Raw genomic sequence first — 15,903 nt, forward strand, 5'->3', positions numbered from 1 at the left:
TGTGGCACAGAGTTTGTCAAGCCTGCTTGTTTCCTGCTGGCTCACCAGCCTTATCCTCCGTTCCCAGGCTCTCCTGACAGCCAGTTTCACAGGGGCCCTCCCCCACGTCTCCTGCTGCAGCTCGTTTCCTAGAGGATTTTGTTATTTCCACGGGACCTACTGAATTTGGGGCACTCCAACATCAGGGGACTTATTTACGGCCTGAAGACTCATCCTGCTGAGTAGCCCAGGCTGTCCCATGCCACCCCAGCTGCTGGGCTCTTCAAGCTTCCCAATCCTGTACGTCTAATCCAATTTAGGCTCTGGTCAACAGATGGGGGAGTTGGTTCTTTGTGTGCTTGGATCTTGGGTGGGGGCTGTGCGTGTGGAGGGGTCAGTCCTGAAGAGGGGGTGTTGCATGCAGGGACAGGTTCTGTGTTCGGGGGAGTCTCGCCTGCAGGAGATCCCTGCAGGGAGCCCTGGATACAGGGAATGTGTGCGCACAGGGTGGTTTGGAATGTGTGGATGTGAGGATGTGTGAGTACTCAGGGGATCTGTGAGAGGAGATGCACGGAGGACGGAAGGGAGGCAGGAAATCGCAGGTCCTGTGGGTAGAGGGAGTCAGAGAATCACGGAATCTCAGAATAACCTGAGTTGGAAGGATTGGACTTGATGAGCGGGGTCCAGCATAGAAGCAGCCCCCTACTCTCGTCTCTTCCTTCAAGGAAACAGTAGGGACCCAAAAGGGGCTGGAAAAAGCCTCTTGGGGCACGGCTAGGGGAAAGCTGGCTCTGTTTCCCCTCGGTCAGCCGCTGCCATGCCGACGCGCTCTTTTCAGCGCCCCTTTCCCGGCCCCGGTTCTCCCTAGCGGGGAAACGAAACCAGGCGTGGCCGGGGAGGCGGAGGGGGGAGGCGGTGCGGGGGCCGGGCCCGGCCCGCGGGGCGGAGCCGCCGCCCTTTCCCCACCCCCGGCGCCCGGCCCTGCCGCCAGCCCCGAGCTCCTCCAGCCGCCCTGCGCATCTCTCCGGCCACATCGTCCGCACCATGAAGGCGCTCCTGCTCGCTGTGCTGGCCGCGGTGCTGTGCGTGGAGAGAGGTAAGGGAAGGGGGTGTCCCCGCCAGCATCGCCTCCCACGCAGCTTCCCCGGTCCCTCGCCAGAGAGCAAATTGGGGGTTGGGGGAGTGATGCGTGCGGCAGAGTGGGCTGTGGAAGTTGGAGGTTTGTAGGGGATATAAGGGTTGAAAATGGGTTGGGGGCACAGCGCCGAGCCGCGTTATGGTTCGGAGCGGGATGCGGGGGCGTCTTTCCAAGACCTGCCTCGCAGCAGCGTCCCTCCTGAAGCAGGAACTTCGGGGCTTCCCCGTCTGTATGCATAGGCGAGCATCTCCGGCTGTGCGGGTGGATATCCTGGAGCTCTCCCCAGTTGCAGCTCGAACAAAGAGCAGGGCCGGCTCCGCTCCCCGTTTTCGGCGCAGCCAGCCGGGATAACGGCGCTGGGATGGGCTGAGATGCAGCCGAGAGGAAGGAGGGTGGAGGGCAGAGGCAGCCCAGCCCCGGCAATGGCTGATGGAGCAAAGTCAGGGCAGAGCCGCTCGTGATTCTGGCTCCTTCTGCCCCCTCCGAGCATCCTTCGGGGCCGCCTGCGGTGGCCGGTGCGGGGAGCGGTGACCCCTAAGGGACGATGCCCTGTGGGGCGCATCCTGGGGCCGCCGCCGAGCCCGGCGAGAACGCGGTTCCTGTTGCTGTGCGTTCAGCTGCCAAGTTGCCCAAGTCGCAGGGCCTGCCGTCCCCTCCTTCCCCATCGACTCCATTCCTCGCTGCCCAAACTCCTTGGGGCCGTGCAGAGCCCGGTATTGTTCCCGTATTGTCGCTGCTCGGAGGAGCCAAACAAAGAGTTCTGAGCTCTCCCCAGCCCCTGCTCGGCAAGCGGGGTCCCTTCTTGTTTTCTGAGGGCGCCGCTGAGATGAAGCTGGCTGTTTGGTGCCCTTCCAATTCCCCCCTCCCGGTGGGATCCGGGAAGCAACTGGCAGTTGAAGCCTCGAGTCTCGGGCAGAGCCCAGCTGGCTTGTGCTCAGTTCCAGCTGGGAGGATGGAGGGCCAGGCCAAGGCAGTGAAGGGTTTCATTTCCACCCGCCCCCCACCAAAAAAAAAAAAAAAAAAAATCCCAAACAAACCAACCAACAAACCACAACCCTTTCAGCTTTAAAAGTAAGTTTTTATCTAGGCAAAAGGGGTTTTTTTGCATACGAAACACTTCCAGCATACCCAGAGGGGATTTCACAGAAGAGCATTACCCCCTACTCAAAGACATTGCCTGTGGATCTTGATAAGGATTTTGCCTAAGAGAATGGAAAAGCAGCATCCGGGCTGAATGGAAAAGCTGCCGAAGCCACAGCATTTTCCTGGTGCTGCCCAGCTCCAGAGTGGGCTTTTAAAGGCGTTTTTTTTTCCCTGTCTTTGAGAATGGTTCAACCTCTTATCTGAAGGAATTCCCCTAAATGCCCTGCTCTGTTTTGGGAGCGCTTTGTTCCTCTGAGAAGCCGAGCAGCAAACAAATAAACAAATAAAGGCATAAATTCTTCTGCTGGTGAAAACAAGGCTTCTCTTTTGCATTGTTCAGTCTTGGGATTTTTCTCCCCTTTTTTTCTTCTCTTGTAACCTTGAGCTCCAACTCTGCTCCGTCTACAGCTGCCTGAAATTAATTCTGCCACCCCTCTTGTGCCTTTTGTCTAAACCACTCAGCCGGCTTGTGCTCACATAACTCTGCAGTGGGTGTTTTTTTGGGGGAGGGCAGAAAGTGAAAAATATTTCCTTTCTTAAACTCTGCCTCTCCTGGAAGGATTTTTTTTCTGTTAAGACAAGGGGTAGTGGGTAGGTGTGACAATGAAAAACGTGGGGACAGGTAGGAGAGGCAGTGGCAGGAGCAGGGATTGAGTCACGTGGCAGAGAATTTCATGCCCAACAGCACTTTTGTGTCGTGCCCGAAGATTTCTGGCCTGTTTGTTCCTGGAACCTTTAATGAACAGCGTTGCACCACTCGTTCGTGCCTTCGGTGCAGTGAGCAAATAGGCATGGGGACATCTGTCCTGCCAGAATGCCCACAGGAATCCTGTAATCCACTTCATTCCCGACTGCTGAAGATCCCTGGGATGAGTCAGTTTGCCCCCTCGGGGTGGTTGTGAGGTGAAGAGTTTGGGACAGGTCACCTGAGACTTGGGAGCGGAGCTGGGCTTCACTCCCAGGTCCCACATGGAGTTGTGGCCAACCTGGCAGTGACTCAGTGGCTGGTCCCGTCCTCCTGCCCATCTCCTAAATGCAGAGATCCACCGAGGAATCTCTCCTGGGGGTTTTGACTCAGCTGGTGGCCCTGTAATCCCGCTGCTGTGGTGGCTGCGTTGGTGTGCTCAGGTAACCTGGGTTTGTTGTAGGGATCATTGCCAGGGTGAGGATCCTTGGAGGATGCGTGAGCCAGCCCAGGAAATTCCTGCTTGGGGGGTTGAGGTGTTGGCTCCCCCTGCAAAGCAGAGATTTGGCTGCTCTGCTGTGACATTCTCCCACTAACACACTTTAATCTGTTTCTCTGAGATTGTATTTTGTTTTCTTTCCCCTTCTCAGCTGTGGCTGCTCAAAAGCCATTCCTCTGAGAACAATTGTTATTTTTTTTCCCCTCGTTTTTCTTGCACAGACCTTTTATTTTCCTGAGAGGAGGAATGAGAAGAGCCTTGAGATGCGGCGCAGTCCTGTGGCAGAGTGGGACAGATGCTGAGCAATATTTGTCCGAATAATAATTCTTCAAAATATCCTTGTCGGGAACTGCTGAGCCTCCAGGAGCTCTCCCAGGGCTTCCCCTGCTTCACTTAGGAAAATAGTCCAAGAGGGTCTGTGAGAAAGCTGGAAAGGGATTATTTTTACAGGAATAGGACAAGCAGGAAAGGCTTCTAAATGGCAGGAATGGAAGATGAAGGAGAGTAGGTTTAGGTTGGATATTGGGAAGAAATTCTTCTTCCCTGTGAGGGTGGTGAGGCCCTGAAATGAATTCCCAGAGAAGCTGTGGCTGCCCCATCCCTGGAGGTGTCCAAGGCCAGCTTGGAGGGGACTTGGAGCAACCTGGGACCGTGGGAAGTGTCCCTGCCCGTGGCAGGGGGTTGGAACTGAATGAATCCTGAAGCTCCTTTCCAACCCAAACCATTCCGTGGTGCTTTGATGATCCATTTGTGCTGGGGCTGAAGGAGGTGGGACCAGGGATGGGGCTGCCTCGCGCTCCCCACCCTGCATCACCCCCTGCTCTGCACCCTGTGAATTCAGAAAGGGAAAGGCAGTGCCTCGTGGAAGGGCTGCCTGGGAGCTCCCAAATCCCGAGTCCGTGGAACAGTGGGAACAGACCTGATCCACCTGTGTATGTAGGTCAACAACTGCAGCGTGGATGTGATGCTCCCGTAAGTAAAACACGGAGATCAAAGTGCCCGTGGCCCTGCTGAGTCTCTGGTCCAGGCTGTCCCCACGACCATTTCCCACCCCAGGTGCTGTTTCCCAATCATTCCTCTTTGTGAGTGATGAGGGACGGGAGCCAGCTAGTCCATCCTGCTGCTGTAGGAGAAGCCGTAAACGGCCTCAGGTTGCTCCAGGGGAGATTCAGTTTGGAAATGGGGGAAAAAATTCTTCACTGGTCCAATTTTGGAACAGTGGTGGGATCACCGCCGTCCCTGGAAGTGTTCAAAAAAATTGTGCAGCTGTGTTGCCTGAAGGCTTGGTTTAGTGGTGAATTTGGCAGTGCTGGGTTAATGGTTGGACTTGGAGATCTCAGAGGTCTTTTCCTGAAATGATTTCATTATTCTATCATTTTAGGGGACCTGCTGGTCTTGCAGGTCTTGAGCTTTCTGCAGCTGAAAAATCATTTCCACCACATGCTCCAGCTCAAGCATGACCTGATCTTGGTGCCTGGAGCCGGGTCATGGAAAGTTTGAGCCCGTGATCACACCTGGAGCATTTCCCATCAGTGTCATAGAATCACAAAATCAGAATGGTTTCGCTTGGAAGGGACCTCAAGGTGATCCAGTTCCAACCCCCCTGCCCCAGGCAGGGTCACCATGTCCGTGATGGCTGAGCTGAACGAGCCCAAACCCCAAAAATTCTCCTCTGGAGTTTGGTTTCAGGTTGGCAGCTGTGGCTCGGACACATTCTTGGTGCAAACGGGGGTGACAGAAAGTGCCAGGCTGGGGTTGTGTTATCAGCTTTAGCTGATAAGAGCTTGAAATGCCTCCCTGAGGCTTGAAACCTTCGCTTGGCAAATTATTTTGGGGAAAAAATATAAAACCCTGTTGCAGGTTGATAAAACTGAAACAGAAAGCGCGGCTGTGGGCGGATGCGAGATGCCCCGTGGGACAGAGGTGGGGACCTCCGAGTGAGGACGTCTTCCCACCAGCCCCTAAATGAGCTTTGCCTTTCTCTTGCAGCCCACACGCTCGTCTGCTTTTCCTGCTCGGATGCCTCCTCCAACTGGGCCTGCCTGAAGCCTGTCAAGTGCGGAGAGAATGAGAACCACTGCGTGACGACGTACGTCGGAGTGGGACTCGGTGAGTGCTGACGGCACCTCCTCCTGCCCCTCCTGGCTGCTCTCCTGGGTCACCTGCTGAGCTGCAGCGAGCCTGAGCCTTCTCCTGGCTGGGGGGGAGGAAAAAGGGAAAGTTCTGCTTAGCAACTGGAGCGTCGGACCATCCCACGGGAATTCTTCGGAGGGACGCGCCGCCAGGAGGAGTCACGTTAAAGCCCACGTGCCTGCACCGATGCCCGCGAGTCCGGGGGGAATTTCGGGCTGGGGGCGGGGAGTTTGCTGATGAATAAGTGAAAGCGTGGAGGATGCTGCAGGCTCCCTGTGTGAGAAGCTCCAGGGTTGCTATTCCTGCTGATTTATTTTTTTTTTTTGCCTCGTGTTTGGGTTCTTCATCCCCGAGTCCCACCTCTGCTTCGCTTTCCGTGGATGAGGCGGGAAGGGAGGGTTGCGGGTTTCCTTCCTGAGTGCCTGGAGAGATTTGGGGGAGTTCTGTCCTTCCCAGCTGCTGCCCCGAGGGAGGCAGGATGCTCTGGCAGATCTCCAGAGCCCACCCTGGCTCTCCTGGCAGGAGATGGGGGAATTTCATGTCTGCAGCCTGGGTGGGTCAGATGTGCACAAACAGAGACTGGAAGCTTTTATAAACTTCCCTTCATAGCCCAGTGCTAATGGTTTCCTCTTTTCCTGCCTCTTAACGTGCGCTGTGCCTCTCTGGAAACGCGGATCTGGCTCACGAGTGTCTCCGCAGTGCTCCCTGTCTCCCTTGAGGAGCCCCAGAGTGAAGCTCTAGAGGGATTTTTGGGATTCCTCACCGGAGCCGTTGCGGCTGAGTGTTAGCCGATCCAAAGGGGTGTCCCTGGGGCTTTGTGTGGTCTCTGGGGTGTTTGTGGGAGCTTATCATGGACAATCCTTGATAAGAGGGGCTGGCTGGGATCCCTGTCTCCGAGAACCACTTCATCCTCTCCAGAGCACTTCATCCTCCCTGCGCTGTAATTCCTTTGCAGAGCAGGTGACCAGAAACCCCCAAAACCCCCAAACCCATTCTAAACCCGTCTCTTTTCCTTCCTCTCCACCCCGCCCCGAATCCAGGCGGCAAATCCGGCCAGTCCATCTCAAAGGGATGCTCTCCCATCTGCCCCAGCGCCGGGATCAACCTGGGGATAGCGGCCGCCTCCGTTTACTGCTGCGACTCCTTCCTCTGCAACATCAGCGGTTCCAGCAGCGTCCGAGCCAGTTACACGATCCTGGCCTTGGGAATTCTCGTCAGCCTCGTCTACGTCCTCCGGGCTCGCGAGTGACGGGGCCGCCTGAGGAAGAGCCGCCTCCCACGGGTCTCGTTAGCCAATATCTTCTCTGTTGCTGTCTGCAAGGAGATCCTCTCTTTCTCAGCAGGCTTCCAAGGTGATTGTTTCCCGGACTTTTTTTTGCTCTTCCAAGCGCTGGAGACCTGGGCGGTTTGGCCGAGCTGTTCTCCTCCTCCTGTGGACGTCTCCCGCTGCGCTCTCGCTCCTCCTTCGCCGAGGTGGATGATTTTTGGAAGGGTTTCTGCTTTTTCTACCTATTAATAACGCCCCTCCCACCCCGCCCCTCTCCTCATTTCTAAGGTTGGGACTCGCTGAGAACAGATTCACACCCCAGGCACCACCGGGTCTGCTCCAGCACATGGGCGGCACAGGCAGCGGGAATGCAGGATCCAAAGGGAGACACATTCCCGGCCCCTGGCAGCTGCAGTCTCTTTTTATAAAATAGTCTCGTTTCTTCTGATCCTGGGCTGACTTTTCTGGAAAACCAATGCCGTGTACCTTGTCCTTCCGAGTTCTGTAAGTGCCAGACATGAATAAACTTGCTCCTGTTGTTACCTGAGGTTGGGACGTGTGTGTGTTTCCTTGCTCCAGGGATTAGGAGCTCTTTCGTGGAAAATCCCAATGTTGCACCCGGCACGAGGGTTCCTCACCCTCAGAGCTTCATCTCCACATCCTTTCCAGCTGTGAGCAGCAAATCCATCTCCTCCCTCCTGCTGTCCTTCCTGATAAAAAAGCCTCTGGGCCAGCTTGTTCCACCTCGCTTGGGAATGACTTTTTCCAGGTGCGTTTTAGTGGTGAATGCCAGGTTTTGGGTTCTGAGCCAACCCTAATGGAGCAGTTACCCTGGCAGCCGGACGCTGAAGTGAATCTGCGTTTTACGAAGACTTGGTGCCTCAGTTTCCCCACGATTGGACTTGTCACGGTGACCACCACGATGGCGATACCTGAATGACCCTGGGCAGCAGGTCTGAAAAGTTTGGTGAAGTCAGAGGAGAGGATGTCAGTACCCAGATGTTTAGGTCCAGCCTTCAATGCCTGATGGTGCCCATGGACTGCTGGAGGTGATTTCCCCACCCAACCTTCCACATCTGCTGTCCCTCAGCTCCCGGGATCTTCCCAGGTGTTTTGGCAAGGTTTTTCCTAGAAGTTCTCAGCTGTCCCGTGGGCGATGTGTCCTCCTGCCCTCTCTGTGTCATCAGTCCTGCCTACTCTGCTTGCCTCTGGACCTGCTCGACACAAACCAAGCCAAAATTCAGCCTTAAACTGCCAAGTTCAAGCTTTTTGCCACTTCCACCAGTTGATCAGAGGTGCACTGGGCTTTTATTTTTTCCTGTTTCTAGCGGCAAAATGCAGGCGTTGGCACATTTTAGCCGTGCCTTGTACCTGCTTCTCCTGTTCTGTGTCAAAACCCAAACAAAAGCTCCACAAACCTTCAGTCCCTCCTCTGTCCCCTCTTCAAGGAGTGGTAAATGAAAAGGCGGCTGCAGCTGTACAGAAATACTGGTAACAGAAGTGGTTTTACGTTTTTTTTTTTCCCCCCCACTCCCTTCTCCCCCTTTTTTAATTAAAGTGACACATGTTAATGACAGCTTTTCCAACAGGAGGGATGGGTCAGTGGGATGTGATCTGCAATTTAGTGGTTAATTTGGGAAGAATGCGTCACTCGTGTTGGTCCTTGGATGTGCCTTCCTTTGGATAATGCATCCTCCTGCGACCGTGGGGGCCTGAGGTGCCCCACAAACCTCTGCTATGCACATGGAGCGCAGGGAAAACTGGGGAAAAGCTTCTTAAACTGAGGTGAATATTCCCCAGCTTCCCTGTGCCTCTGCCTTCCTCCCAAAAGCGTTCAAAGCCTCGTTTTTTGGGCTCGTTTGTCCCTCAGCACTTGCTGTGACACTGAGGTGGCACCCAGAGCGCTCTACATTGAATTTAGGGAGCTCTGTCTGTTCTGTCCATATGGAAAAAGGTTTTGGGGTTGGTTTGGGACTCGACTGCCTTTAGCACAGAGCTGAACTTCAGAGCCATCAGCTGTGTCCTGATGTCCATCCATGCTTTTATGAGGATCCTGACGATGCCACAATGGACCTGGTGGTCTCCTCCAAGGTTGTCTCCTCTCTCCTTCCTTTCTTGGGGTTCCTTGGCACCAGCTGAGGATTTGGTTGTGCCAGGGAACAAACGCTCATGAGAGGAGCATCCAGAGGCTGCTGATCCCAATAAATAACAAATTATTCTCATGGAATTGCTAGGGGACTGAGCCGAGGGTCGCTTGGCTAAATTTCACCTGGAAATTTGCTTTTCCTTCCTCTCTATTTTTTTTTGTCTCCTCCTTCCCATGTACACTACGCTAGAACATGGAAAAAGGGATATTTTCAGTATTTCCTTTCCTGGCAAAGATCTCTTGGATAGATCCGTGTGTGTTTGAGAGAGGGAGCGGGTGACAGCTTGTCACAGTTGAATCCCAAGCACTTTCTCATCACTCATGCCAACTCTCACTATTCCTGGTCCTACTCTGGGCTTATTTTTTGCCCCCAAATCCCCAGAATGACAAATATGGTGGGAACCTCGTCTGTTGTAAAACCCAGGCCTAAAAATGGGCGGGTGAGGTAATTAAAACCATTAATAATAAGGCAATAAGCAGGATTTATGAAGTGTTCAGACTGGTGGGTTGCTAAACCAAATGCTGGATTTGGAATTTGAGGGCTGTGGTGGGGCAGCCCTGAAGGCTTTGGATGTGTTTCTGTGGGCTGTGGAATTAAGAGATCGAAATCTGAGCAGAAATCTCTGATATTCACCTGTTCTGGCAAGACAAGAGGTTATGAGGGGAGGGGGTTCGGCTCCCTAGAAGCATAAAAATATCCTGGAAGAGTTTTTTACTGGAAGTTAAGAGCTAAAGTGAAATACCTGCCCTGTTTGGAGCGCGTTCCTGAGGAAATGGTTTCAGTGCTTCCATCCTGGAAATGGCTGCAATTCACCAGCAGCTGCTGCCATCTCCCACTACCCCACCAAGGGCTCGAATTTCTGTGGATTGTTCAAAAATGCTCAAAATCCCCCGTGGCATCAGCGCTTCCCACCCGGGATCTGGGGGTTCGCTGTTTGCCCGAGAGGACTTCAAAATGAGCACCGTTCTTCCAGCTGGTTTTGAGAATTGTTATTTTTTATTTTTTATTTTTTTTTTCAGGGCAAAATTTCTTTTGGAAACCACAAAGCTGACGTGACTTCCTTGCTCCAACTGAGCAAACGATCAGTTGCCTAATTGTTACTCCAAGGATCCACTTTGCTACTCCGAGGATGTCCTGGATTGGTGATGATTTGCTCAAGTTGGGGTTGTTTTTTTTTGGAAGGGATTTGTCTTCCAGGGCCTTTATTTGCCATAAAAAAAGGAGGCTCCTGTGGTGTCCACGGGATGAGTTATAGGATCCATGCCCTCTGGAAAAAGCAGATGTGGTGCACATCTGGATGCCTGGAGGTTTAGGTTGGTCTCAGCTTTTTGGGATGAAGGTGGCTCTGGATCCTTGATCCTGGAGGATTCCACGCCTCCCTGAGTCAAACGGTGGGATGGGAACAGAAGCTCCTGGTTTTGCATTTTGGGAATGCCCACGGTGCCCGGGGAAGCCAAGCCCTGGGTTGTTCCTGCCACCTACTGGCTTTTGCCGGACTCGGTGGAGGAGCTTTGAAGTCCAAATCTCCGAAATGGAGGTGGATGAGCTGCCTCAAACCAAATGCACCCAAAGCAGAGAGTCATCATCAGCAGAGACAGACTGGAGGTTTTAATTCGTCCAGCTTTGCTCTGATTGTGGAAATTGAGAAATAAAAGGCTTGAGAGGCTTCCCAAGTCCCACATTTTCAATGGGGACACTTTTTTTCCCAGCCCTAATCCTCCCGTTTCATCGTATGAAAATATATTAAGCCAATAAAATGTTGCAGGAAGGAAAAAAAAAAAAAAAAAAAAAAAAAAAAAGTTGGCACGTTTTATTTCAGCTTTCTTGGATGATCCGAGGTGGTTTCCCTGAAATGTTGATTTTACTAATCCCTGTCTGTGAGATTTGTAACCGTGTTTTATTGTAACGGGATAAGCGGGATAAAGAAGCATCCATCCCTTTAAATATATTAACCTAAGTATAAGTGAAGTGTATGTTCCATCTTGTTTCTTAAACGCTAATTAAAAAAAATATATATATGTGGAATTAATAAAAAAAATACACTTGGAGATTTTTGGGTGGTTGTGCAGATATTCCAGATATTAACTTTTTTTTTTTTTTTTTTTTTTTTTTTTTTTTTTTTTTTTTTTTTTTTTTTTTTTTGTGCGGAAGGAAAATGCCTGGATTGTATTCCAAGCTCAGGGCTGCGGGTTGTGGGCTGGATAAAAGGACAGACCGAATTGAAGGACTAAAGGAGGGTTAAATTCCTACATTTCATCTCAAGGCCGTTGGAATCTCTTCCTGGGGATGGATAAAGAGCAGGGATTGTCTTTGCCTTCAATAGCTCATAAATATCCTTGACTTGCCCGTGACCCTGCTGGGAGTGGAGATGGGATTTGGCCTTGGAGCCTGCACTCTTCCTTGTGGGAGAGGGTGGCTATTTTGGGCACAGAAAGGGCCCTGTGTGGGTGTCCGTGGGCAGCTGCTCCTCTTCCTGCACTCCCAGGGATCCAGCCCTGCTCCCGCCTCCGGACACACGGACACACGGACACACGGACACACGGACACACGGACACAGGGCTGGGTGCTCTGGAGATTTCCCCTCGCTCTCCCAGCCCTCAGCTCTGCAAAGTTACGTCATTCTTGTTTTTGTTTAAAGATTTTATGGGCATCCCTGCTGGATCCCATGGGAGAAGGGGATTACATTCCCAGGGGAACGTAAGACAAATGCAGAACAGCAGCGATGGGCTTGGGAGTTTCATTCCTTTTCTCTGGATAATTCCAGGCTGGAGTGCGATTTCCACTGCAATCTGTATTTTGCAGTCTGATTTGCAAGTGGTTTTTTGGGATGGGAGGGCTCCAGCGGTGACAGGGAATGTTTTGGGGGCTGAGGGGACGTTGCACAGCCAGGGGTCATGGAGGAAACCCACGTGTCCCTGCTGCCTGGCGTTCCCATTTCTCCTCACGTTGTCACCCATGTCCCAGCTCCTGCTGCTCCCTGAGGATCTGCCTGTCTCTCCAGGGGCCCAGGATGGGCTTTCCCATATTTCAGCTCCTTGGAAAAGTCGAGAGAAGTGGTGCCACGTCTCTCCTGTTTGCTCTTCAGATGTTCCTCACTGGCATTCCAAGGTTGTCCTGCTCATCCCAGGATGGGAGGCACCAAACGGGGCTGAGGTGGCAGAATTCCGGCCTTCCCATCCCAGGATCCTGGAATGCTTTGTGCTGCAAGGGACCTTCAAGATCATCTCATTCCAGTCCCCTGCCATGGACAGGGACACCTTCCTTTATCCCAGGTTGATCCAACCTGGCCTTGGACACTTCCAGGGATGGGGCAGCCGCAGCTTCTCTGGGAAGCCTGTGCTTCACCACCCTCACAGGGAAGAATTCCTTCCCAATATCCCATCCTTCCCTGCCCTCTGGCAGGGGGAAGCCATTCCCTGTGTCCTGTCCCTCCATCCTTTTTCCAAAGTCTCTCTCCAGCTCTCATGGAGCCCCTTTAGTCTCTGGAAGGGGCTCTGAGCTCTCCCTGGATCCTTCTTTTCTCCAGGCTGGACATTCCCAGCTCTCCCAGCCTGGCTCCAGCCCTTGGAGCATCTCCGTGGCCTCCTCTGGACCTGCTCCAGCAGGTTCCTGCCATCCATCTCCTTATGACTCCAGGCCTGGATACGGTATTCCTGATGGGATCTCATTATGGGGTTTATATCCTGCCCTTTGCTGTCTTTCTGGACAGGGCTCTTCTCAATCCGGGGCAAGTACAGGGTTTGGAGGAGGAAAAAGCTCTGGAACTGAGGAGGAGTCTCTAAAAAGCTGATTCATTTGGGGGTTTTGACGTGGAGGGGTCACGAAAGCCGTGTAGGAAGGGAGATTGGAATTTAAAATTGGAGTGATGCTAAGGAAGGACAAAAAAAAAAATTTAAAAAAAGACTGAATCAAGATCTCCACCTTCCTGCCAGTGCTGACCCTCTCCACCTCCTTTCCTCCTGCTCCCTTTTCTCCCCATTCCATGGATTTTGAGAGATCGTGGGGACAAGGGGGGAATGGCAGCTGGACGCTGAGGGAGGCTGGAAGGGTGGAGGAGGCTGGAAAGATGGGAGGAGGCTGGAAAGATGGGAGGTGCTTTATGTGGCTGTGGGAGCACGTCCCAACCTTCCTGCTTATCATCTCCCAAGAAAAAGAGATTTCAGAGGCTCCACAACGTGCCTGGGTCTCCGTGGCGTGACCTTTCCCGGGATACGGGGGACGCTCGGCCACCTGAGCTGACGTTAATAACTTTTCCTTTGCGTGGGAGTTAAAGCTGCACGGAAATGTAGCGCGGACAGCACCAAACCCATGGGGGAAGAGGTGTGAGCAGCTCCTCGCTCTCTGCTCCACCCCAGTTAGCACCAACAACTGGGTGGGTTGAATTTCGCACGGATTCTTGTCGCGCTTTGTCACCCGGAGCTAAACCAGGTGTGTGTTTCCCGCAGGTGCCGGGCGCTCCTGGCTCGGATTCCGTCTCCCATTGCTCAGATTGCGGCGATGCGCTCACCCGTTGTGGCTCCGGTGGCTGAGTTCTGCACATGAGCTCAGACCAGTAAAACCTGCTGGTTCCAGGAGCAGCGGCGCCCATTTAACACCAAGCTATGAAAGGAGAGATGCCAAAAAAAAAGAAAAAAAAAAAGTTCAAATTCAATTCGCGCAGTAGATAAAGGATGGTGGCACCTTGTGTGTGACCACTCAGGTCCTTCGTAAGGACAAGGTGGAGCTACTCCTGTTGGAATTCTACTCCTGCGTTGTTCAAGGCAATTTAGATAAAACTGGGTTTTTCTCATTTTATTTTCACCCAGAGGTTTCTCGTCCTCAGGCTGGTCGGTGATTACAAACCGCGAATTTTGGGAAGAGTGAAAATTTAAAACTGCCAACATTATTCTGAGAAGTCCTTCCTTCCTTGGGAAATGGGCTGGGAGGAGGGATTTGCGTTTTCTCCTCTTGTCAGGAGGTGGCAGCGGCTGGTGCCAGTTCTCCCAGTGCCTTCCCTTGGGATGGACGGGGATGGGAGTGTTGCCATGCCAAGACCACAGGCCCCTTCCCCTAAGGGACATGATGGAGAAAGGACTTCCTTTGGAACCTGTGGACGAGGGATAAATCCATCCCTGACCCCTCTTCGACCCTTTTTCCATGGCAGATGTGATGGGCCCTCCCAAACCCTCCCTTTCCAACCTGTTTTCCAGGGTGAAAAAATCCGTCTGCCTCATAACTCCTCGCGTTTCCTGGGGTTAAATCCACGTTCCAAACCGCATGAAATGCTGGGATCACAGGGATGTGGTGGCACAGCTCAGAGAACTGAGCTGTGCCGTGGCCGGGCTCTGCTCGGGCAGGGAGAAGGGGTAGATCAGGATGGGTGTGGCTGTTGTGGGTATTTGATAACAGCCTGAGCAGGTGGGAGTAGATAAGGCCTTTTCCAGACATCTGGAACAAAGCCTCACATTCCCGACTGCCTTCTTTTATTGCGAAGCCGTTCCCTCTAGTCCTGCCACTCCAGGCCCTTCTCCAAAGTACCTCTCCAGCTCTCCTGGAGCCCCTTTAGGCACTGGAAGGCGTTCTAAGGTATCTCCAGAGCCTTCTCCTCTCCAGGCAGAAAAATCCCAATTCAGCCTTTCCTCACAGGAGAAGTGTTGTTATCCTCACCTTTCCCAGGGAAAAATGCTGTGGGGGCCACGAGTTTTGGGATCAGAAACATCTTCTTGAAATCTTCAAGCACCTGGAGGCCACACCTGGGCTGTTTTTTGGTGCAGGGCACCCTGAGCCTCTCACCTGGGCAGCAGATTTAAGTTTTCCACTGGTTCGGGCAGCTCCCAGCAGCTGAAAACGTGAGTATTTCCAGCTCCGATGCCAAGCTCCACAGGATTAGAGGGAGATGAAAAGGGCCTGGAGGCAAAGCTGGTACTTTTCAGTTGGGTTATTTAGTGTTTTACACGTGTTGTCCTTGTTCTTCCCTTCTGGGTCAGCGAGAAGTGACTCAGGTAGGAAAGTACCTCCTGTCCCTTGGATTAAGTCTGGAATGAAGGCAGGGGATAATTAAGGCGGGTGACAGCTACACGAGCGAGTGATTTACATTCCTGCCTCATTAACAATGCCTTGGAAAGGCTGGACGGAGCAAATCAGCTCCAAATAAGTGATTGCTGCCTCAGTCAGGGTTGACGGGGAGGGAGAATTTCTCAGCTTAGGAGAAAAAAAGAACAAAAGGGAGCGAGAAAAGAAAGGAGAGGGAAGGAATTAAAATTCCCACCAGTTATAAATATATGATCAATCCTTCCTGCGCACATCATAAGCACACTTCAGGAATTATGAACTCCTCTAAGATTCCTCCACGGGATCGCTGTATCCATGTGCTGGCCGCTGGCCAGGGAAGTGATGGACTTGAAGGTCTCGCCCGGAAAGAGTTAAACAGCTACACAGAGGTTAATCAGATAATGACCTGGAGATAAGAGGTACCTGCACGGAATTTAGAGAGGGAGAAAAACAGGTTGGGAAAAAAAAAATTAAAAAAAAAAAAGAAAAAAAAGAAAAAATATCAGGTGAATGATTACCTGGAGGGAACGGGCCTCCTTACAAAAATAAATCATCTTGTTCCTGCCTTCTTATGCTGGGGAACATCCGAAGCATCTCTGAGCCCCAACAGCAGCTCACAGCACACGGCTGGGGCAGGGAGGGGGACACGGCGGGGACTGGCGGGAATTTGGGATGAGCAGCAGGGTTGAGGAACCCTTTGTGGGGTGTGTCTGCCCTGGTCTGGCTTTAATCACGTTCTCTCAGGTCTCTGTTGGAGCCAGGAGACGACAGAGCATTGGGATGCATCAAAAGGAATGTGACCAGCAGGTCCAGGGATGGGATTCCCTCCCTCTGCTCCACTCCCTCTGGATCTCACCTGGAGTTCCATATCCAGCTCTGAGG

General features: G+C 52.6%; 1 protein-coding gene across 1 annotated transcript; it reads left to right on the top strand.

Annotated features, from left to right (window-relative positions):
- The first annotated feature begins 944 nt into the window (after positions 1-944).
- Positions 945-11,039, top strand: LOC120751878 (lymphocyte antigen 6E). The gene is made up of 3 exons (XM_040062372.2): positions 945-1,075; positions 5,434-5,553; positions 6,618-11,039. The coding sequence occupies exons 1-3, from the start codon at positions 1,024-1,026 to the stop codon at positions 6,824-6,826; spliced, it is 381 nt and encodes a 126-aa protein (XP_039918306.1). The 5' UTR covers positions 945-1,023; the 3' UTR covers positions 6,827-11,039.
- The last annotated feature ends 4,864 nt before the right edge of the window (positions 11,040-15,903 follow it).

The sequence above is a fragment of the Hirundo rustica genome, chromosome 1, assembly GCF_015227805.2.
Source record: "Hirundo rustica isolate bHirRus1 chromosome 1, bHirRus1.pri.v3, whole genome shotgun sequence".
Lineage (NCBI taxonomy): Eukaryota > Metazoa > Chordata > Aves > Passeriformes > Hirundinidae > Hirundo > Hirundo rustica.

Bases quoted from the DNA above. Each gene is read 5' to 3' on its own strand.
- LOC120751878 (XM_040062372.2), top strand. From the start codon at position 1,024: ATGAAGGCGCTCCTGCTCGCTGTGCTGGCCGCGGTGCTGTGCGTGGAG. The intron at 1,076-5,433 runs GTAAGGGAAGGG...TTTCTCTTGCAG, and splicing joins GGTGCTGTGCGTGGAGAGAG to CCCACACGCTCGTCTGCTTT. The intron at 5,554-6,617 runs GTGAGTGCTGAC...CCCCGAATCCAG, and splicing joins GTACGTCGGAGTGGGACTCG to GCGGCAAATCCGGCCAGTCC.